The sequence below is a fragment of the Zonotrichia albicollis genome, chromosome 10, assembly GCF_047830755.1.
Source record: "Zonotrichia albicollis isolate bZonAlb1 chromosome 10, bZonAlb1.hap1, whole genome shotgun sequence".
NCBI lineage: Eukaryota > Metazoa > Chordata > Aves > Passeriformes > Passerellidae > Zonotrichia > Zonotrichia albicollis.
In genome coordinates this window covers 22875200-22899789 of record NC_133828.1, presented here as the reverse complement: position 1 = coordinate 22899789, position 24590 = coordinate 22875200, and the positions used below count along the sequence as shown (strand labels likewise).

General features: G+C 40.3%; 2 protein-coding genes across 9 annotated transcripts in view; one reads left to right on the top strand and one right to left on the bottom strand.

Moving 5' to 3' along the window:
* The window catches only part of PPP1R1C (protein phosphatase 1 regulatory inhibitor subunit 1C), a 49646-nt gene extending 34174 nt beyond the window's left edge, over positions 1-15472 (top strand). The window contains 1 exon segment of the mRNA XM_005484124.4: positions 11224-15472. Within this exon segment, the coding sequence (XP_005484181.2) occupies positions 11224-11312 (89 nt within the window). The 3' untranslated portion in view covers positions 11313-15472.
* A 2012-nt stretch (positions 15473-17484) lies between these two features.
* Positions 17485-24590, bottom strand: part of PDE1A (phosphodiesterase 1A) — a 194427-nt gene continuing 187321 nt past the window's right edge. For all 8 annotated transcript variants that reach the window (XM_074548352.1, XM_074548353.1, XM_074548350.1 and 5 more), the window contains 2 exons: positions 20967-21083; positions 17485-20641 (listed from right to left, as the gene is read on the bottom strand). In XM_074548352.1, coding sequence (XP_074404453.1) covers positions 21010-21083 — 74 coding nt within the window. In that variant the 3' untranslated portion in view covers positions 17485-20641; positions 20967-21009. The remainder of the gene's footprint in view (positions 20642-20966; positions 21084-24590) is intronic.

The following is a 24590-nucleotide window of genomic DNA, read 5'->3' as shown; positions in this document are numbered from 1 at the left end:
ACCATCCCACAGCTGCCCAAACCCAAGTTTCACCTTGCAGCCCAGTGGGTGACATCCTTTGTGGAAGCACATTCCCTCCTTCTGTTGGACAGCTCTGCAGTGTCAGTTTGGATGGGGGATGCTGTGTCCTAGGAAAATGTCTCAGAAGCAAAGATTGAGACTTAGAGCAATATGAAGAAAATAGTAATGGCCTATTATTTATAGGCCACCCATGAAACAACTGCAGTGGGGATAATAAGAACAACACTTGCCTATCAATCACTTGTTTAATCATAAAAGGTTTTTCTAATTTTGAAGTTGCTTATAAAATATGTAAAAGAAGAAGCAATTTAAACATTTACAAAATTACTGATGTGACGTTATGCTGATACCAAAATCCTATCTCCTTTGTCATCATAGGAAGGATTAAAATGAAGATAATAATTTTAACTCAGTGGGGAATTAATCAGCAAATTAACAGAGAAGCTTATAGTCTTCTGACAAAAGAAGAGACAGGATTAATCAAAAGTGAAAGCCACATGTATATGGAAGTATAGCAGAGAAACACCACCTTGGAATTTTGGGTGACCAGCAAAGATTTTGCTCCTGTCTTCATTGGAAATATTTTCATCCTAACCCTAAAAATCTCAGGCTGCACAGATTATTCAGCAAGAAATTTATGTCTAACATTAACAAGTTTTTTTCTGTATCTGCCTCAGATCATGGAAAGAAATAATAACCACAAAAAGAATAACAAAAATAGAAATTATGGATCCAAAATATAAACTGAACAGAATGCTGGGGGTGTCCTGCCAGACCTGGGGGTGAAACAGAAGAAGCAAAAGCTGTTCAGTGATTACACAGGACTTCATTCTCACCATTACAAAACTCAGGCTTCTGCTTCTCAGTATCACAGCCTCCTCTTCTTCAAGGATTCTCTCCCCTAAGGATGTGGCAATAAGTTTTTTCCCAACTGTTTGTGTTTCTTGACCTCAGAAAAATTCCCCTGTCAGTCAAAACCAAAAAATGTAGAGCCACAGTGTGGCTGTCCAGGAAAAAGTGAGCAGCTGGACAATGCTGTCCACTAAAAACTGCAGTCAGATAAGAATGACTTAAGAAAACTGAAATACAGCTTCTTGGAAATGGCTTATGAAGTTGAGGAGATGAAAACATTTTGTAAAAAATTTTCAGTCAGGTTTTGAATGAAAAAAACCCTCAAAATCCACTGTGTTTTGAATGTGTATAAAAATAAAATTAATTTTCCTGTAGCATGTCTACATATTTTAATATTTAACAAACTAGGAAAAAAACAATGTTCTGGTATTGCTAATTTTTGGAGGGTTTTTTTTTGGTGGAACTTTTTTCTTCCTAAAGGGAACTGCAAAATTTCAGAGGTATTCTCCTAATCACAAACAAATGAAAATTGTCTGGCTTCAAGCAAGTGCAAATATTCAGCTATTGAAGCCTGCTACTGCCATTTTTAAAAGTGACTCTGGCATGAATCCATCCTGCTTAAACCAAGTCAGGCATGGAACTACCCCGGGCTTTTTACAGACTGCCTAGTGAAAAATCAAGCCCTGGAAGTCTCTCTGGTGGCTGGACAAGGAATCACACACAAGTGCACTCCCTTTTTTTTTTTTTTTTTTTTTTTTGAAGGGGGGAGCAAATCACTCTAAGTAATCACAGGAAAAAATGCTAGGCTTTGTTCCTACTGCTAAGAAATTTGCAGATAAGCAGCATTTTCCTTTTTCACTCTGTTTGTGCTGCCAGAACAGCAGCGTACAGTGGGCTCGCCCTGCTCTGGGTGAGCCATCCCAGCCCTTCCCACAGCACACGCTGCCTCCACTGCAGCCGTTTGAGCAGAGCTTCATTTCTGACCACCTCAAAAAGAGCTCTGCCAGACAATTTATTTTTTAGACCTTAACGAAAATTGCCATTTGAATGGATGCAATTTAATTTGAAGTTAAAACATATGGCATGAATAAGATGTCATGCTGCTCTTCTGTCACAGTGCAACCCCACAGAGCAGCTGGGTGCAGGTGTCAGCCCAAGTAAGGTCCAAAAACTCAGACCCCTTCAGCTCAGGTTCTTTAATACAGCATTTCTCCCAAAAGTTAATTGCTGAGGGCAAATCCCTTACAAATGCTTAGGCATTTGCTTTGCAGGCTGGTTTGCACAGCACCAGCAGGAGTTTGGGACAAGAATACACACAGACGTAACTGTGCTGTAGCAAGAGAAATGGCCAGGACAGCCAGTCAGAATGTCCTCATTAAGAACACAAAAAATAATGAAAAAAATATTATAAAAGAAAAAATGTTCTTGGTTGTCACTATTGGCAGGAACAGATTCGAAGAAATAAAATTATGACACTTGATTCCCTTCCTCACACAGAAGTTACCATTTAATCTTTTCCCAAACTGGGAGCAGAACTCTCTTGTTTTATCCTCTGTAAAAGGAATAGTAGCTGTGAACAAAGCATTTATTTCTAGAGACAAGTGGAGGACTACTTTTGTAAATGCTCACTGATTTCAAGGCCTGGAAAGGACCCTTATTTTTATAATTGAAGCTCTGGCATTAAGCACAGCCTTCAACCTAATACTACACTTGATGCATATTTGAGGTTGAACAAGGGCATATATTTTAGAACGCAGAATTTAAGACTTATGAAAGTTAAGATTTATCTAATTCTCCTTAACTTCTCCCTTATATAAATAAGGGTAGGATGATATAAGCAGGTAGCAAAATATAAGTGTTTTATTTTGTACATAGCAGTCTGTGTAACTAAAATTCAGCTTGTCCCTACCTCTAAACAGACTTACCTTCTGTAGCTGAAATACTGAGAATTGTTTCATGCTGTCTTTAGCATCAGCTTCCACAAGTCTTTCTTTGCTGATGTGATCTTCTAGCTGTAAAACTTCCCACTTTTAGCCTCCTGGCTTATTTTAAGATAGTCAGGCTACAGAGTGGCTCCAACTGGACACATAGGCTGGAGAAGCATGTGGTTAATCCTAAGAATGACAGAAGTTGCCTGTGAAAGTGTAAGATGGTTTAATTTAAAGAAGCTGTGTTTAGAAAATGCTACTCACTAACTTTTAAGGCCAGTGAGTTCTAAGACATAGTTTGTGACAGTTGCAGAGCTTTTGACTTCTGTTATTATGGAGCAGCTGATTAGAGGTTTGAAAATGTGGCCTTTAATTTGGTGAAATCCTTTGGTGTAATCCTTTGACATAAGGGAACAATTCTGCCAGTGCTATGAGTTTGACCTACTCTCAGGCAGCAGCTGCCTGACTGAAAGTGGTGCTGATGTCAAAAGTGAGGGCTTAGCCATTCCAGCAAATGAACACCCTGCCCAGTAAGGTTTGGTTTCCAGACAAGTGCTTTTTCAGAGGAGATTTTGACCATCTAACAGGCTTCCCAGGACCTGCCAAAGCACAGCACCTTTGAAGGTCTGCCTGCACTGAATTCAAGCACACTTACCAGCAGTTCTAAGCCTGTCTTTTAGCTGTGAAAAATTGGAATGGAAAAGTGTCAGCTGGAAAGCTCTAATCCTCTCCTGATTGCTGGCCCCAGCTGCCTGGTCAGAGCAGCACAGGGGCCGTGAGGAGAGCCTTGGATGGACCCATTACTGCCATGCAAGCCACGTTTGCGTGTTTTTCTGATCAAGTTTCTGGGGTATTTGACCAAGACCCACCCTCCACAGAATCAGCTAAGAAATATTTTCTGGTTTTCCAAAGGGTAAAGCCACCCCTTGATGGCTGACTGCAGGAGCCTCTGCTCTTCCTGTGAGCTCCAAAGCCTGGCTGCCTTCTGCAGTCTGAGGGCTGGCAAGGGAGGGAAGGACCAGCAGAACAAGGTGGTTCCATACCAGGAGAGGTTGTCTGGGGCAACAAAAACCTCTCTGTTTACTCTTTAGGCTACTGTATGTGGGAGATGCAGCCCCTTCAGCCATGGCAAAGCTGACCCCTCTCTCCAGTGCAGGTTCTGGCCAGCCTGTGGAGGGCCAACAAAAGCCTTTCTGTGCAAGGAGCTCCTTCATGTGACTCGTAAGGAGCCAGTGCTGCTTCAAGGCATCCTGAGAGGGAAAAATGGAAAGTAGAAGGCAATGTCTCAGAGAACAAACTGGAAAGTGGCCAGGCATTTGCAACATGATTTTTGCTGCTCTCATACAGTCTTCATTGTGATAGTCTAACAGTGAGCCTTTTGACTGAAAGTAGCCTCAAATGAGCCTCAAGATTTGTCATTTAAAAGGCTCACCATGACAACTGAGGACGGTATGACTTGAGCTAAGAGAAGAGTTAGCAGCAACCAGCAGACATTTAGAAAATTAGTCATACTTTGTTGCTGGGTTTCTGAATGATCATTCACAAACCTCTACGGGGCCACGGTGACCTGCGGAATATGTTGATGATCTGATCTGCTCCAGATCAGATATGTGACCTACATAAACCCATCATATTGTCCAATGCCTCAGATCATTTGTTTTGGTTTAGTCATGCATGTTAGAGAGGAAAAAAAAAATAAATGAACTTGCAAGGCTGAATAATGTCTTGGTCTCATAATCACAACGCATGAGAATTTTTTTCTCCTCATTTTGAGCTGAGATGTAAAATAATACAACACATTGAGGAGGTCTTTTTATTATTTATATATTGCCATAATGCCAGCCTAGTTTAAACTGCCACATTGATGCTCCAGATTCTTTTCATTCTAAATGTTGGAGGTCCCCCATATCCGCTGCTGTTTGAATGTTGATTTACCATTTACATCAATGGTAAATCACAGAGTGACAGCCTGACTTTGCTTTTTCTAGGCTAATCTAAACAGCAGTTTGAGAATATCTAGTGCACTTACTTTGTGTATCAACTCATTTTTCTCATATCTCAAACTTTGAAGCCACATAAAACAGTAATTTACAGTACTTTACATAAATTCATTGCAGATAATCAGTAAGCTGGGGTTTTGTCTTTATAACTGGAACTTAACATCAATGACGTATGTTGACTCTCTTTAAAAATAGTAGGAGAAAATCTCATTAATTTCTGGAGGAGTGGGACTAAGATCTGTGTAATAGAGAAAAGACCTGGTTATGCTCAAATCCATTGGCCACAGGACCAAGGTTGGTCATCAGGCTTCTGTGAACACTTGCTTAACAGAAACTCACAGGCATGGGTACCACTCAGAGTCCCTTTGGACTGTTGCACAGTGCATCATTTTTCAGTCCTTCTCCACAAAGGACAACCCAAAATTTAGAAAATTTTCAAAGGCTGTATCAAGCAGACTGTTCACAGTTACCCACATCTATAAAGCAAAAATTTCCACATTATTTTATTTTTATTTTGCGTTCCCTCCCTCGTGTTTTTTCTGTTCACTCACTCATACGCGTGGGAGTTGCCAAGGCCTGGGACTGTGTGTTTTGTTGTGTTTTATGCTGTCATGTCATAGGTAACTTTTTGATACTCTTTGAACTGCCAGTAGCTTAGAGACCTGTTGGAGAATTGTGCTCAGACATGGCTTGAAGGAAAAAAGGCCATGAAAATATACAGCTGATGGAAAAGTAAAAGGCAGCTGTAAGCTGGCAATCAGCACCCCCAGGCACCACAGCCTGATAGTGACTGAGACAATGATGTGCCCCTGAGGCCCAAGGGGAGATGAGCCATTTCAGCAGCAGTGCCAGCACCCAGAGGAGCAGCCCTGTGCCTCCCTCTCAGGAATCACATTTCTCTGTTGCAGTTCCACACACTGGACCACAACTATGGTGTGATTTCTATGTGAGATTTTGGGGATCTCATGGGTGTATCTGTCACATGCAAGAGATGCTCCAGGTTCACTGACTTTAATCCCATCATTTTTATCCCCTGTGTTTGAGGAATACAAGGCTCACACACACACACACACACACACACACATATATATATAAATAAAAATCACAATGGAGCACATAATTAAGAGTTTGTATGCTTTCCAAAATGAGCACAGAAATATTGATTCAGTCTGGCCCCCCAGTTTTAAGGAGAGAAGAGGAATCTTGTTCCTCAAATAAGCCTGACTGGTGCACTTAGACACTTCATCACTTTTCCAGAGAAAGGAGTCATTTGAAGCTCCCAGGTGGATCAATATGTAGCCCATGTAGTTAATGTTAGTACATTGTTATAAACTGTAGGATGCATTTACTGAGTTTTGATTTCATAAAATCATACAGTCATTTAGGTTGCAAGGAACCTTGGGAAAGTCCATACTTCAACCTGATGCATAAATCAGAATTAGCACCAAGTTTAACAAGGTTGTCCAGTGCTTTGTCTAGTTCAGCACTGAAAATCTCATTGAAGAGACAAATCACATTTTCACTGTGAAATCACACCAGTGCTTAAATACACTCTAAGGAATAACTTCTTCTTTATATCCAGTCAGAAAATATTATCTTCCAATTCACAACCAGACACCTTCCCCCTCTGGGCTCCTTTCCTGGGTACAGGCAGGCTGCTGTTAGGTGCCCCAGAGGTGCCCCTGCCCTGATAACAGCAGCTGCTGTTATCTCCTGTAACCGTGGGGCCGTACCTACACATGGGGGAGGCTGCCCTGGAAGAGCTGCCAGCTTCCTTTGGCTCTCCACAAGTGCTTTCCATTGCACCCAGCCCATCCAAAGACCTGTGGTGGGTGCTGGATTTAATGACATTAATTTGAGGTGGTTTTTTTCTGGTTGTTTTTTTTGTTGTTGTTGCTTGTTTGGGGTTTGTGTTCTCTGTCTGTTTTGTTGGCATATTTTAAATCAAAACTTGAATTGGGAAAAAAACCATTATGAGGAAGACACATTGGAGAAACATAATTGAAACATATTTAACTGTTAAATGCCAACCAGAATATACCATTACAAAGAATAGTCATTTTTCCTGTTTAGTGGTATGAGCCTATAATATTGCTTTTGATATTCTCATTTTTTCAAAGGAAAATAGAAAACAATTAATTTAGCACTGGCTGAGACGTTTTTATTTTGTTGTTATCCTCTTTGGCCAGGTCTGTTTGCATAATCATTTCAAAGTGATTTGAGTTCTGAAACGCTGAAAATGAGTCTGTTTTATCTGTGCCTTTCACTGCTTTCTGCAAATCTGGAAATGTGTTTTTGATAGAGAGAGGATCAGCTCCAAATCGTAAAACTAAATAACCCTTCAAACTTTAGGGAATTCAAGCTGCCAACCAGACTTCAATCCTGAGTTTGGTAAATGTCAACACCCTTCCTTGGGCAGTGAAGCAGAGTGAAGGAAGAAGTGTTAAATAGGATGGGGAGCTGCCTTAATTACTTGAATATTTTTAAAATTTTTTTCAGGAGACATTTAATTCAGGAACACTTGGTTGTTTCAAATCTTGTGACCCTACTTAGCTTTCTAAGCTGGTACTTTGGTTAGATGGAGAGAAGCTAAAAGACAGCTGCTGATAAAGCGGCATGGATGTGATGTGACTACAAAAACGACACAAAATTGTCCCATTCTCATTCATAATTTAAAAGAATCTAGAATTCTATGAATATTCTTTGAAACAATGACTTCATCTAAAAAGGAATTGTCAGTTCAAATTATATTTGTATATGGCTTCTCAATCTGATTTGGATTTATGGGTTTGTTTATCAACATTAATTGTATTAAATTACCTGCAGTGAAATATAAGCCCTTTGAGAAAAAACAGTTCTTTAGCAGTGTTTGGACAGACCTTGCTCTAAAGCAGCATAAAGGTGAGTGTGAAGACATTGTGGGTGCTGGTGAGAAGGGGCAGTGTTTGGTCTGGAGGGGTTTTTGCTGCCAGACATCCCAGGTGAAGAGCAGAGCCCCAGGCAGGGGTGGCACTGAAGCAGGGGCTGGCTCAGTGTAGAGGGGATTGGGAACCCATGGGGACAGGGGATGGGTGGCACCCTGTGAGCCCCATCCCCAGGAAAGGGCACAGCAGGGCAGGGCACCCCGTGAGAGAAATGGAGCAGCATCAGTGCAGGCACAGCAATTCAGGAAACTGAGTGCCCACAAATTCCTTGCTTGGAAAAAGGGACACTGATGGGACAGGGTGACTCCATGGGTCAGCATTCACAGTCCTCCCTATTTGCTACTGACATTGTAAATCTTGTGTAGTTTATGTGGAATCAGTAACTTGATGTTTCTAACTTGGATGTGCTGTTACACAAAAACAATTTCTTCTAAAATATCCTGGCTTTGTTTTGCTTTTTTTGCCACATGTAAAATCTTACAGTCTGTATTTCATGCTCATCTTTACATTGTGTTCAATCAGTGAACAGAAATAACCTCCAAACTACAGCATTTTGGTCCTTCTTGGTTACTAGCTGAGAAAGCTGAGGTCACGAGCTGTGTCACCGGTACAAAGATTGGAAATATGAGAAGGAAATATCCTGTCTCATAAATTAGCATTGCCATAATCATGGTTGTAAAACCGGCTGAGGTGACCTGAGTAATGAATTTTTATTCAGTCTCTAAAAGAATCTAACCTTTCAGCAAACAATAGATATTGCAAAGATAAATAGATAATAGATATTGCTAAGCAAAGATGCTGAACTGATCCAGCAATGCACTCTGTGGGTAGAGCTTCACCCCACTACCTGCTTGTCACATGGCTCATATTGACAAAGGGTAGGGCACAGCCTGAATAACCCCTCTGGAGCCACCCTGGAGAGCCACTGTCCCAGGCTCTGCTCTTGAGCTGTGCCTGAATGTGCCCCAGTGTGCCAGTGTGCACCTGCCCAGCTCTGGTGCCTCCTGACCACCCTTGCAAGCCACTGTGGGCTGCTGCAATGTAATGTGGCTAGATATGCTTTTAATCCAGCAGTTTGATTGCTGTAACTTAACTCAGTATTTTTTTTACTCCAGGCCATTTTTTGCACTGTAAAAGTCTGCAGCTTAGTGCAGGAAATGTAACTTTTCAAGGCAGTTACCAGCATTTCCTGTCATATATGTTCATATGTTACTGACAGGAATTTCATTACCTCTATGTCAATTCACACTGGTTTATTCCATTGTGTAGATGAGCATCTTATTTTGTAATAGACATTCTGACAGCCTGATGTGTGAGAACATCTTGAGGCTTATATAAAACTACATGAAGTCTTGTGCACTTACTGGTCAGAGGAGGAAACTTCCAAGGGACAGTGTAGCATAAAAAGACTGGCAGAGGTGAAGGCTGGCTGCAGAATGGAGTTTATGAAAAAATCATTAAATAAGATCGATAGCTACTTGCCATGCAAAAATCAATGGGTAACGCTTAGTGATGTAATTTCTCTCCATTTCCTACAATTTTCATATTTAATATTGCAATTAAACCACACGGCCAAAAGTCTTCACTCCTACAAAAAAAATACAGTTCCATGGTTTCATCATACCATGCATGACATGCCTTCTTTTCTGTCCATAACTTTGTCCTCCTCATCTTTGAAAATCTCCCTAAAGAAATTATTCCCTCTGGCTCCAGTAATTCCTGACAGAATTGAACAGCAGCTGTTAGATGAGCACTGTCAGTTGTGCAAGAAATGGCTCTGTAAGTGCAGAGGAAACAACAGGAGAAAAATTTACCTTAAAAACAAAACATAATTTGGAAACAAATGTCCATTAACCTGTAGTTAGGTGAAATCATATTTAAAGTGTTTGTCTTGCTAAAGGGTGTTGCTAAAGAGCTTGGTAGTAGCTGAGCATCTTCATGTATCACAGTTCTTAACTGGAAATGGCTGGATTATTGCAGGGCACACTTACAAGAACTGTGGGTTTGGAGCATTAATGTATTTGCTTGGTTTATGTCAGAACAACAGCTTCCCAGGAGCTGTAGGCTGTCATTTGGGTGGAAGAAGAGAGAGAGGGGAGCCCAGGGCACGGCACAGAGTAATGGGCTCCTGTTAGAAATAGAGCTGGTTGTTGTACAACCATTGTAAAATACTGTTTTCAGCTATTTGTGACTTTGTGGAACTGGAATAACTTTTGCTGAGATTTTTTTCAAGTGATATATTTGGAAAAAAATCTATCCAGTATTTTGGAGTGGTGTGGACATAAACAGTGAGGTGTAGGAACTTGCAGATGAAGAGGCACTGGGGCCAAAGCTCTTGGACTTACACCATCATCAGTTCTTCTTACTCACAATTAGCAGTAATCTGGATCTTGCCCTTACCCCTCAAGGGTGAACCCCTTTTTGAAAAATGTGCTCCTACAAGTGCTATGACTTGCAGATGCACATTGGGGTGTTTGATTATCTAGTGATAATATAAAGCAGCTGGGGTGTCATTTCTCCTCATCACAGAAGAAGTGATACAAAAGGGAAGCATTTTTCCTAACAGTTAGAGATGGTTACTAGAACTATGTCTGATCTTTAATGAAATAAAAAATATTTTTATGCAATGACAGTAGTGGCATCAGATAATAGCCTAATTCAAGATTATGTTTTGTTCAAATCATGCAGTTTTGATCAGTAGTTATTTCCCCACTTTGTTTGTCATAAACTGGGGGACCCTGAGACTAATCTTGCACATTTGCTCTTTAGGTTTTTTGAAAATAACATTTCCTCTCTGGTCTCTCTGCCATCTTTTTGTCTTGATGTTGCTTCCTTTTCCAGCTCAAATTCTATCACACCAAGGCAGAGCTGAGAAGATGGGATTTTCCCATTGATTGAAATCTGCTTTCTTGTACTGAACATGAGACAGGGAAATATCTGTAATTTGATTCATTTTCATAAAGTCTACTTCACTTATTGGCTGAAACCAACCAGCAGTACCTACTTCATAACTTCCCTCAAACCAAAAACGATATAACCAAAACCAGGATATTTGAACTTCCAAATATCCTGCGATTGGTATTTACCCTTTTCATCCAGCCCCTCATGGTACTTGGAGGTCAAAAGAACACATTCTCCATGTAAGAAATGATCCAGTGTTGTCACAGCTTTGGTGCCAGCAGTCTCCTCTCTGCCAGGACAGTCTCTGTCAGGCTCTCCTTGGCTCAGGACAGCTTTGCAATGGTGCTCAACACAAACCTGACCAAGGCGTACCAAGGAAAAGAGAAGCAAACACTGTTCCGAACCTTTATTCAATGACGAGAATATCTCTGTTCTAAATACACCATCATGTGACTTGAACTAAGAGGCTTGTTAAAAAAAGGAGCAAATATGAGCATTAAACTTGCCCTTATTTTGGTTTTCTGTTCCTTCCTCCACAAAAAAACCCCTGATGCCAGCCAAATACCACAACCTTAACCATGACTTCTGTGTTTTCAGGGATCAAGCACCTGAAGAGCCAGAGTGAGTCAGTGTTTCCCGAGGAAGAAGAGGGGCTTGGCGAGCGGGAGGAGGAGTGGGGCCATTAGCCGGCCGGAGTCCATCCCGGAGCCCTCCCGGCCCCGCCGTGTCCTGCCCGCCCGGCAGCGCCCGGGCCCCGCAGGCACCGCACATGGGTCCTGACACCCTTCCTCCCGGAAACAAAACTGATATTTTAAACTCGGGTTTTTTTTCTTTTATTTTCTATGACTTAGAAATGTAATTCGCAAATGTGTTAGCTCCCTGAGGTCAGTACTGCCAGAGCTTAACTGCTGCGTGTGAGCTGTATCTAAGGCTTGTTGTAAATAAAAGTGATTTAAAAGGTACAAAATAAATAATACATTAATTTAGACAAGATTGTCTGTTGTACAGAGGGTTTGTCTTGCTAGAGAGAAATGTTCATATAACGTGATCCTTTCAGTTAAGGACAGTTTTACCATTGTTGGTAAAGTGCCACATCCCCCCTGTCACCTGCAGGCAGGACGGGTCACAGCCTTCCTGCCCCCTGTGCACGGCTCAGTGTGAGCCAGTGAGCGACAGCACTGCAAGCTGCACAAACTCACCTTGGGAATGAGCCCAGGGCTTTAACTGAGGTCAGCATGGTTCATATCGTCCTTTTTGTTTTTCAGATCACAAAAAACTCTATGGCATAAAATGAAATAAGGTGGAGAAGGAAAAAAAATGTTTCTTGAAAGTCACACTTAACAGACTGTTTCAATTTTTCAATCAATGGCAGATTTTTAAATTAATTCACTGTCATTTTGTATTAACTGCTTGATACTTAAGTTTTATCCTCACTTTAATATTCCACTGATGCAAGTCTCTTTTAAAGGGCTGAGCTAGCAAAAAAACCCAAACAAACAAAAATAACAAACAAAAAATAAATAAATAAAATCTATTACATATAGGAAAACACAGAGCCTTTTGTCTATGCCTTGCATGGTGATTTCACTGATTTCACAACCTCAGGTGTTCCACGATCTCCTGCTGAGAACAGGATCTATTGACTAGTGTTTCTTTATATTTAAGAGCCATTTTTTCCCTCCATCTGTATCTCTGTATCCTGTCCTCTTTGGTTCCATTTTCCATAGAAACACTGCAAACAGGATCCACTACTGCAGCTCAGCAAGGGTGTGCAAGAAGGACTAAAGAAGGACTCTGCAATTATACAGGAGCCACTACAGGACTTACAGGACAGAGCTTTTTATGTCCCAAACAACAAAAAGAAGGAAATTACCCTTCAGAAAGTGTTTGAATGGCCCCAGTCAGGTCTGGAATGGCAGCAAGAAGAGCTGGGCTCTGGTCCCAGCTTTGCCATGGCTTTGCTTTCACACAGACCAGGCTCTTCACAAAATTTCTTGTTGCCACAGTCTGTGTATCAGTCACTGGTGTTTAATTTCACACACATCTCTATGTGCTGCTAGCTAATGAAGCACTTTGGATGTTAATGGCTTTCTGCAGGTTATTGGTACCCACAGGCTGCAGATGAGAACTGCGCAGGACCTGTGAGCAAAGGAAAGCATGGACATGATGTACAGCACTGGAGACCAGGACAAGGTATTGAACACTGTGGAATCTCAGCATTTCAAAGGCAACACCCAAAACACCTGACAGGAGCTTGGAGAATTCACCACTGAACATCCTGTTTCAGGCTGACAGTTGGACTGGAGTTTAATTACACTTTATAAATAATAAGGGGAAAAAAATCCCACCAGATTTAGTTTGAACCGTATTTGACTTTCAGAATGGTATATGTTGTTTATTCTCCAGGTGCAAAATCAGATCATACTTAAGTAGACATTAAGAGTCAAGATTTAAAATTTCTTTCTAAAGCATTCTGAAGTATGTTTTCTAAAGCATGCTTTCCCCTGAAGTCAGAGGAATTTTGCTTGAGAAAGACCATAGATTTTGGCTGAAACATACTTTCCTTTGGGGAAATATGATGTGGAGTGTACAGGAAAGCTTCTATTATCCTGCTATCAATTTAATTACTGGATTTCTTGCTTTTTCTTTTTTAAGATTACTATAAATTCTGCTAAAGTCTTCAAGAATTTACCCACTGTCTTCTCATAGCACTATTATTTCTCCCCAGTAATGTAAACTGAAAAATCACCATTAGTTCTTGCACTGTTGGTGTTATTTTACCAAAAGTGTCACATCCAACACTGACTCTGAGGCCGGGCTGCAGGAGAGGTTCTATTGCCTGTGCTTGGGCAAGGGCCTCCCATGGTGTCCAGGCTCCAGGCACTGAGTAAGGAAGGGACTTCCAGTTCATCTGCACCTCCTGTATCACCAGGGGCCAGGCGGGTGGTGGCTTTCACTCTTTGAAAAAAAGCATTTCATTCACTCCAGAAGGTGAGGCATTGGGTGGCTCTCTCCAGAGCTGGCCTGGGTTGGCTGTGATGGTTGGGGAGGGACCCAAGCAGGGCTCCTGCAGGCTGCAGCTCTGCTTCTGTACAGCCAGCACTGTACAACAAAATGGCCTGCTTGGTGCAGGGCTCCCCTCCTCATTTCTTTTCTCTTGAGACAAGTTTTTTTCATGACAGACCTCATTCCAGCAGAAAATAAGGCATTGTCTGTCCACTAACCCTGGGGGGACAATGTAAGGGCACATTTAAAACATGCAGTCCCTCAAACTCCCCTTTTTTCCTCTCCTATTGCATCCATGCTAGTACCCAGGCCCACAGATGTTCTTTTTTCATTCTTTTTATTATTTTTTTCTATAGCAGCTCAGCGCAAGAGTGAGCTCCAGAAAGAGCCTCAGTTGTTCTGTTGATTCCTGACATGTGCAATTACATTTAACCTTTTCATGCACAGCATTATGCTTGGCAGCTGGGTGGATGCTAAATGCCGTCTGCTTTGCTGCATTCCCTCCTTTATCCTCCACTGAGGATAGCAGCACTTGGAGCAAATCTCAAGCAAGATATTTGTGCACCCTCTGCTAAACCTCAGGCTGTTTCATCAAAGTGGGCTGATGGGGTTTAAACAAGTTCAGTGTCTATATTCTGCTGCAGAGCTTTTGTGGTTTTATTAAATAATCTGGGGGGATTAGGGCAGAAAAATATTTGGTATTCTGCTAGGCCATACACTCTCAATTTTGTAATGATTCATTTGCCTAGTATATACTGACCCTTAGTGGTAAACTGAGATTTTAATTGCATTTCCAGGTTCCTAAATTTTGCTTTCCTCTTTGGCCCAACTGTTCAGAAAATAGCAGGAGTATTTGCTGTGCATCAGGATAGTCTATCCATGTAAATAGCCCACAATGTCTTCAACAGACATTAACAGGCATGTGAAAATAATGATGGCAGGTGTTATTAGCTCTTCTGAAGGGAGGGCTGTGGGAAGCAGGAGTGTCGAAAGGTTATTCCAAAATGCAAAACAAGAAGGCTGGCATTGAGAGGCAATACTCTCCACATAATGAGAAACAAATAAGAACTCAGTATCTGGCACTAACGAACACCTCAAGCTAACTGTGGAATGAGTATTAATTAGGTTTCCAAAATAGCATCTTTCTGAAAAGCAGCTGAGGTGTAATATTGCTCCTTATTAATCAAAGCAATGGGACAATGTGAACTCTGCAAAAAATAAATGGTTTGCAGATGGCTGTGTGCATCTTTAATAATGACAGAAGAACACAAGTTACAGCTTTAAATGCCAGGGACCCTTTCTGCATCTTCTCCCTTTCAGAGAGCGATATTTGCAGTTTTCAAGGCAGTGAGGAAAGTGTGTTGGTTTTTTATTACATTTTCCCTGCAGCATAAATTCTGTTGATGTGCTTCCCTAATCATTCTAATTATACTGCCATATGTTGCTCTCATCTTTCTTTTTCTCTCCTAATGGGACATAGATTCTCTCTTTTGAATATGTCATTTGTTTATTACATTTATCAAGGGTTTTAACATTATATGGGACTTTTAATTGCTTTTTTAAACACTCAGCAGATTGAATATTAAAAACAGACATGAAGGTCAACTATAAATAATATTTAAATTGCTCATGACATTTTTATTCTCTAATTTACTGGAAATATCAACTCTGTAGTCATGGTCCTGTATCTGCTATTTACTTGAAACCACACACATGTCCTCCAGAGCTACTTTGGCTGCAGTCACAGTTCTGCCCTACCCCAAACCACCTTGTGTCTAGCAGATTAGGAGTCTTCCCTGGGTGGGAACAGTAAAATAAAGATGCATCATGTATTAAAATGTTTGACCCAAATATGCTGCCATTATTTCCAGTTGTGAAGTCCTGCTGAATCCCAAACAATAAAGGTGAATGTTCATTTCTGACAAGTAAGAAAAATACACTTCTCTTTCAAAGTCGAGCAGTCTCAAAGATAAAGAAGGACAATTTCAATAAAAGAATTCAAGATGGCCTAAACTTAAACACATGCTTTGTAGAGAGACATTAGACCCTCAGAGTACCCTGCACCACAGAAAACAAAATCTGTAAGCCAGCTGAATACAGAGAAAGCAAGAGACAACCAATTACTATCCAATTAACAAATTAATTTCTGGTATAATGACACCATCTCTCTTGGATTTCAATAATTACCGATACTTTCATGTAACTTTACATTTATTCATGGTATTATGATACAAGTCCCAGAGTCTTTCTTGCAGGTTCAGGACTGTTGCTTGTAGGTGCACCAACATTAGGTCCTATGAGGTGATGAGAAAGCTTTAAAACTACAGTCCAAATAAAAATGAAGAAACTTCTGTTTCTGCTTAACTTCCATCTTAAAGTCAAGAGTGCACCTACCATTTTGATTTTTACCCCCTTATTTGGCTGCACTCCATTACTTCTGGTTTGTAATAATGACCTATACAGGATGCTGCAAATGCATAAAACTCAACAGCTTTAAAGTTCATATACTATGTAATCTCAGAAAAGCTGATTTTGTTAAGATATTATCTGTCCAAGTTCAGCTAATGTAAAGTCCCCCAACAATTCTCCACTCAAAAGCCACAAGCAAAGGACTGGCCTAAGCACAAAGAATGTATTTTGCAGCAAAGTTCATCCCAAAAGTTTTATAAGAGACTTTTTCCCATTTTTTATAACAGATTTTTTCCATTTATAACTCCATAATTATGACTCTCTTTGTTCCCAAGGGAAAACTTAGATATTCACAGTTTGATAAAACTTCTGAATGTTTGCCCTGGGACATGGAAAAGAAGTCTCTGGAGACCCATTAAATACTTAAACGACCAGGAAAGTAAAATTATTCCAGGGAAGTACCTTAAATGTTTGCATAGTGTTTGACAGAGGACAATTTCTTTTACTCATAGCATTAAATTCAATTCCACTCATTTTTCCATACTGTTTTTCAAGGAATAGATTTTTTAAAAAAATATTTTAAAAGGATGTACTCCCCTTTCAGACAAACCTTTTTCTGCTAAACTACTCTATACAGAAATCTCCAATCTGCTGCTGGAGGATGTTAGTCATACTTACATTTTCCTCTTTCTCATACAATAACTGTACAGTCTGTTCAAAATACACGTTTTAGACACTTACCACTAGTGATCTTGATTTGTTAATTAGAAATTATTTTTATCACAGTAGTGGCTTGTTTGACTTCTGGCATCTCTACAAGAAGAAGGTCCTTTGTGCATGTAGCTCAGATGGCACCTGGAAAAGATGAACTGCAAAGAATGTGGTATAAAATAGTTGTCTTGATTTGTTTTCATCATGTACCTAGTCAGAATTTGTACATGTTTGAGCCTATGGGAATCTTTCCATTCATTTTCAATCCAAGTAGAAAGGGGCCCTGTTTAATTCCATTTACACTGAACTTGCATTATAAAATTTACACTATGCCATGGAGGTATCCCTCAAAATCACACCCTTCCTGAAGAATTGTTGCTAATAAGTACAGTCCCAGTGGCTCCTTCAGTTTCAACCATAGTATGAATTTTTTTGCATAAAAAATATTTTATTGGTTATGATTTTCTTCATGTGAGGGCTGTTTTAGCCGTAAAGGCTAAGAAGGCAAGACTAGCTTAAAAAAATTGTTTTCAAATGTGCCATGAGGATGTGAGTGAGTTTTGTGTGGCAAACAGGGACAATAATGGGAAAACTGTGGAGTCCCAAATGGGTGAAAGGGTTGGAAAGGACCATATATACACACTGTCACTTCTCAAAATCAGTCATACACAAAGGAGCAAAAATGCTCCAGGAAATCAAATTTGTAACTAACACTCAGGAGCTTCACAATCCTTGCCCTCAAATCAGATTTATTTGGGAATATCATCATAGGAAATATGGACAAATACAGCAGAATAAAAACACACAGTTGTAGATCGCCTTCTTGAAAATTAAATTAAAAAAAAAAAATCTGGCCAGATCATAACCCATAACAATATTACATAATATATCTGTCATATATCTCAAGATAAAAGTACAAAATAAAACTCTTGAGGGCTCATTTATAGCTACAGCTGGTCAGTGTGCTCGATGCAGGGTACATGCCCAGAATGCTGTGGGAGAGATGCAGATACAAACACCATTTCTTAGGGCCCCATGCAGTGTTTTGGTAGCGCAGCCTTACAGGTTTCAGAGATAAAGCTACTCTTCTGGGAGAGGCTCTCTCAAGAAGCCTTTCTCCCAAATGAACCCAAATTTCACCCAGCCCAAAGCCTAAACCAGCATGTGTTGGTTCTATTGGTCTTTTCCATCATGAGGAGAAAATTTCTCCTCATCCAAACAACACACCAAGCTTTGGGTCACGTCCAGGCAAAATCTTGCTAAGAATAAGGGAAGGAAGAAAGGAAGAGAGTCAGCTGACATTAACAAAAAACTAAAGACTCTTCTTGTATTTCAGTAACATCTACCACAGTGATAAAATCTGAATACAAATGAGCAATAGGATTATTTATAGAAAAATCACTCTTCTGTCCTAATGAATGAGATCTGCAGGCAATGAGCACCTCCTGTGAGACCAGGAGCTCCTTCTAGCTTCTGCAGAGGGAGATCTTGGTGCTCACTATGACAGCAGGACACTGAGAGCCCCACAGGGTGCTTCAAGTTCTCTGCAGAATCTGTTATATTTTCTGCTTGTATTTCCAGGGGAAAATTTTTGCAGCTTAATAAATGTCAACGGGATAGAGACACAGGAAAAAACATTTAAGTTCAATATGGTAAAAGTCTGAAAGCGAAAATACAATATAAAGATTAAATTCTGATTGCTTCGGACTTTCAGGCTCAGTGAATCATAAATTATCATGTTGAAAAACAGTTAGTAGCAAATATCTAACTGGCCCAGTTTTTAAAGATAATAGCTGTCTTCTGTTCTTTTCAAATTTGGTGGGAACTATAGATTATATACTTATCTAAAATAAGTTTCTGACTTCTCAGATCTTAATCAAAAAGATTTTCCACTGCCACAGCATATGGCAACTTACAATTAAAAAAAGTCTGATATGACCATTAAATTTCTTCTCTTGTCATAAGGACAATAAGAAGCCATAAGATGGTTTACATTTTATTACAAAGGAAGAAAAAGAGTCCAACATTCCCAAAAAGGATGCAAAGGTGCACAGAGCGGTCCAGGCTACTAATAATTTGCTCAAACACCAGCAGAGAATATATATAAATTCTTAACTCTTAGCAAAAAATATTGATTGCGTTATAACATCTATGATACAATTTCATCTGTTAACATTTTCATTCGTTAACGGCACTGTACAGAAATTTGTCCATGCTAAATACAAGCCTTGGACCAGATACACAAAACAATTTAAATGTATTTTTTACATCCTATATGCACAAACATTTCTTAAGTTAAAACTATGCATACTACTTATGCATAGCACATATATGGCTTACATATTGAACGACAGGAATTCCACCTCTTGGCATGCCCTTGTCCCAGGGCTCAGAGCTTACACTGTTCCCAGCTCAACTTTGACTGCTCTGCTGTCAGAAAAGAGACAGTCAACAGGTATGGACATGTGAGGGTCAGCAAAGGGGATTGTTTGGTGATTCCTTCTTCAGTCGGACAGAGCGTGCCCTTGTGGAGGTGGAGCCTGATGCCTGCTGAGCTCCGGTTGGGTCCCTGAAGCAGCACATGAACAGCACACAGGTCCCAACTGCCCCTGGCACAGAGGAGAGAGCCACTGCCCCCACAGGTCCCCTTCAGAGCAGACCATGGCTGATTAGAAAGACTTTTTCTTCAGTGAGGTAATAACCACAGGGTCCAAAAAGGAGAACAGGGAGTGTCAGGAGCCACCTGAGTGCCTACAACCAGAACAGGAGCCTAGAATTTCCTGGCAGCTTCCAGCAGAGGGAAATGAGGTTGGCTGCAGCTGTGTAAGACACCCAGACAAATCAGGAGGGGTCATGTGCAGCTCAAGGGAAGAAGAGATGAAAATGGAGTTCCTTTATGGGCACAGTTTGGGCTGGAGGGCTCATTCTGAGGCTTCTTGCAGAGGTAACTGTCTGTGTGCTGCTGTTTTTGCTGCCCCTCAAAAAGAAACAAACTCTAGGAAAGATGTTGCTGGATGCATGTTGTCACGTTTGCATTGGAGATAAACCATGACACAAGGCCTCTGTGTCACCTTCCAATTCTGTCTGAGAGGCAACACAACATTTTGCTGAAGTGAAGCAATTTTCATGTATTTCTGTTGCTGTCTCTTCCACCCAATAAAACAATACGTACCAGCTTCACGGAAGGGCTGACACCAGTGGTGTTGTTGTTCAAAATATTACAGGATTCAGAATGTTTTAATCTTTAATGCCAGATGCTATTCAATTAATTTTCAAGAGATATTTCAAAACCTTTCAAATTTGTTCAATACCAGTTCTGTCCATATGGCAGCCACTGCAGGGGGGAAGAATCTTCATTCGTGCAGGCTGGTCAGCGTAACTTTGCAACTTCCCTGTACAGTCTACAAACATTTATTTCCAGATATTTTAAGGAAGCTAATAAGTAGGACTTCTATGGTGCATGCAGCATGATTGCATGAACAAGTATCTAGAAACACATTTCGTTTTGATTTTCCATTTTCAGTGGACACCAGCAGCAGTGACACGTAACAGCAATCCCAGGCAGATGACAAACATCATGTTTTCACACGTCTCATGATTAACTGGAAATGTCTGGTACCAGTGATGCAATAAAGCAAGGTCCAACTTTGGCTGAAAAGATTATTTTGGCTAGTTTAAGAAAGCAGAATAGAAGAGGAAATAGCAACACAAAAACAACTGAAATCTTGCAAATTTTTAAGTGCCTTGAGTTACCAGCTCAGGATTTTACATTTTACAGTTTTGAACATTTTGTTCAATCACTCTCCACAGAAATAGGATGATCCAAGAACAAGTTGACAGATGACAGCCTCTGAGACCATGAGGTAGGAACAGCTAGAGTTCTTTTCTCCTGCAACAGAGGTCAAATGAAAATTCATAAACAAGAGATTTCTGATACTACTACTTCCAATATTCCATATACTTGAATTGAGGATGATTTTTCACATGATCATTTAGTCTGACACTAAGGATTCAGATTTAAAAGTATTGGTTTTCCTTTCTTTATAACGGGATTTTTTTTAAGGTGACATTGAAAGTGGGGTATTCTGTGTCCTCATTTCAACATTTTGTAATATAAGGACAACTAGGATGGAACAAAGAGGTTAAGAATAGCACTAAGCGAACCTTTATGGTATAAAACACTCCCCATTAAAAGAAAGAAATTACCAAATTACCTGTCCTGCCTGAAATGTCAGAAGCTTATAAGAAATAGCAGATCTAGTTTTGTACCAGTGCTTCTGTCTGCTCCGTGGCTTTCACAATATCTTCGGACTTACAGTGTTTAGGCTCCCCTGCAAGACAAACAGATGTGATTGGCAACCTGAATGGGGCAGTTAACCAAGCCAAGAGAATCTGCACAGCCATAGACAGAATCTAGTTCCTCAAGATATTTTAAGGATAAAATGAGGTTTCAGTCACTGCTTCCTTTAATTGCTTTCTCTCCAGAATAATCATCAGCTTGAATTAAATAATCATTATGGTTAATCCACAAGGCAAAAGATAGAATGAAAGCAATAGATCGCAGCATGAAACAAAACTCTGAAGACTTTTACATGAGTGTGAATAAAGTGGGTTTGGTTCATTTTTTTTTCCAGCTTATTGAAAGTCAAAATTCACCCTCTGCAAAGCACTGTTTAAATCCTCTTTACCGTAGGCTTTCAAATCAGAGTCTGAGTTCCTCCCAGATAATGAAAGATGCCAGTGTCAGGTTCTAAGAGCTAAATTCAATCCAGTAGGAGAAATGACACAGAGTAACACAAGCAGCTTTCAAACCAAGAGATACAACATGAATCTCAAATAGACAATCATAGAATTAAACTGTTACTGGAACTATTCCTTCAGTAGCTTTGAATGAGTACAGCTGAGGGATTTATACACTGAGATGGGAGGCAGGGTACAATTAGCAAACTCACAGTGTTATTTACTAACTACATATAATAACTTCTGAGTTTTATCCACTTGATAGAGAGATCCCACCAGGAAGAACACTAACTTGAAAATGTCAGAAAGAAAAAGAACAGAAGTCTCAAAAGTGGAAAAGATGATCTGGGAGAACCTTAAAAGTTATAAAAATAGTAAAAATAGTGAGGGGAATATTTTTGAAAGCCAGAAACCTAAGGTAGAAGTAGTTGAAAGAGAAAGCAGATGATGCATGATCCGAAAGGAAAATTGAAAGATGATGGCGTGTTGAAGAGGCTGACTGTTTAGAAAAGAGAATAGTAAGAAAGGAAAGAAAACTCAAGTGAACAAGCATGAAGAAAGAAGAAAATTAATACCTACAAATCTGCCATGGCTTCACTGTAAACAAATAAGAATTGCTACTGATTTCACCTTTGTTTCACTACCTTGAATGGTGGCAGAGTGTGTGCTGCCCACTCTGTAATGCAGACACAAGCAGATGGGCCACATTCCCACAAACAGCATCCTACACCACCCTTTATTTTCAATCAATTTAATGTAGGTGGAATACAGACAACCAATACTTCAAAGGCTTTTAAAGTCTCAAAACTGGAATAACATTAATTAGAACAAGGATGTCTACAGACCTTTCAGCCTGTGGGTCTTTTTGGAGGGATTTAGCAAAATTTTATTAGCATTATTATTTGTAAAAACAAAAAAAAAAAGGGGGGGTGAGAAGAAGTATGAAAGTAAAAGCTATTTTATCTAAATATTCTGATTTTAAATTTAACACTTGAGTTTGTTGAAGCCTTAAAACAAGACAATTCATGGAATTACAGAAGATGCTGAGTTGCAAAGGACCCCCAAGGATCATCGTGTCCAGCTGCTGGTCTCGCTGAGCACCTCTGCCAAGAATCACACCCTGTGCCTGAGAGCCTTATCCAAATGCTTCTTGAAGAACTCTGTAAGCCTTGGTGCTGTGACCATTGCCCATGGAGCCTGTTCTGGTGCCCAACCACCCTCTGGGTGAAGAACCTTTCTCTAATATCCCAGCTAAACCTCCCTGGCATAACTTCAGGCCACTCACTCAGGTCCTGTTGCTGCCACCACAGAAGAGATCAGTGCCTGCCCCTTCTCTTCCCCTCAGGAATGAGCTGCAATGAGGTCTCTCCTCAGTCTCTTCTTCTCCAGGCTGAACAGACCAAGTAACCTCAGCTGCTCCTCATATGGCTTCTACTCCAGACCCTTCCCATCCTGTGGCCTCCTCTGGAAGGTCCCTAATAGCTTAATATCTTTCATATATTGTGGTGTAAATTTTAAAAAACTAAACAGTAACTTCTAAGATGTATATAGTTTTCTGTTTGTACATCAAGTTTTTTTATGTGATTAAAAAAATGAGATTGCTAATGGCTGTTATCTTCTAAACCCAATCTTTTCTATAAACACATTATTTTCTTTTTAAATCTAACCTTCCCTCCATCCTTATCCCATGCCTGATCAGGGCTGCCTTCCCTTAGTCCCAGACTCCTGGTGAACCCAAGGAAGCAGGCAGCACAGCAATCTGCTCCCACTCTGCTGGGACACAGAGGTTCCACGCTCACTGAGCCACCGCAGCACTGAGCGGTCACCAAGCATTTGCCTGGCACTGGTGCCACCTGCAGCACCATAAATCAAACTGGCATGTGGATGGCATGGATCTGCCCACTGCTGTTTCACCTGGCTGCTCTCCAGAGGCTCTCACTGGCCGACTGCTGGTGATGTGGAATGTGCTGCAACCTCGATGGGACTGGGCAGTCCTCCCCTGTCACAGAGAGTGGAGCTACTGGCAATCCGTTTTATCACAGATTTATTATCTCCCTTGCATTTTGATATTAAGGATTAATGTGGCTATCATCACAAGTGAGGAGTTAAGTTTGCCAGTTAGCATTTATAAATCATTGAAATGTGGAGTCGTTTAATTAAACATAAGCAGTTTTTAAAATTAATGTTCTAATTAATAAATCACTCAGGAGAAAAGGAAAATCATCACTTTAAAAAATCATCTTATAATAGTTTCATTTAATCTTGTATCATTCAATTAAATTAAAGTGAGATGATGGAAAGGAAAAAAGGTATTTGTGGAGAAAAACAACATTCAGTCTCAACTGCAGTGGTTGTAAAAGCGACCCTCCAGTCTTCCCTTTGAACCAACCTGGACTCAGGGCAGAGCTACTCCTGTTGCTAAAACGTGATGGTCTACAAGAACTACACCTAGAATGAGATGTGACATGAAAAGCAGAAAACAGCCCCTTTTTAATTTTTTTAATGGGGAACCCCCACATCATAGCACATCCAAACATTCATTGACAGCTCCCAAGAATGCACACACATCATCTTCCAGTGTTCCCTAACTGCTGTAATTGAATCACAGAAAACTTAACTGGATTTTCTGCTTTTTATAAAAGACAGAACAATGACAGCTAACATATGAAATTTCAACCTGAATAACCATGCTGCTTTTCTTTTTCCTTTCTATCTCGCTCTTCCAGCCCTAGCACCCACAGGCGCTCACTTCTTCATCCCAGGAGCCAGCAAGCACTCTGGACATCCTCTTAGCCTTCTGCCCCACAATCCTCAGTACAGAAACTACAGAAGTAGAGAAGCCTTCTTGGAAGAAACATGGAGAGTGTCCTGACAGATGTATGGTGTCTCTTAGAATACCCAAATAAGTCTAATTTGTGAAACAGAGAAAGGTCAGGTGTTTGCTACCCTCTGCTTGCTTGAAGCAGTATTCCATTGAAAATGTCTGACCTTGGTTAAAAGAGTCCTATATGGATCCTCTGGACATCAACAGAGGTGCAAAAACAGTATTGAAAACCTAATGGCTTCTTACTCATTTAATAAATTTCTCAGTTTGAAGT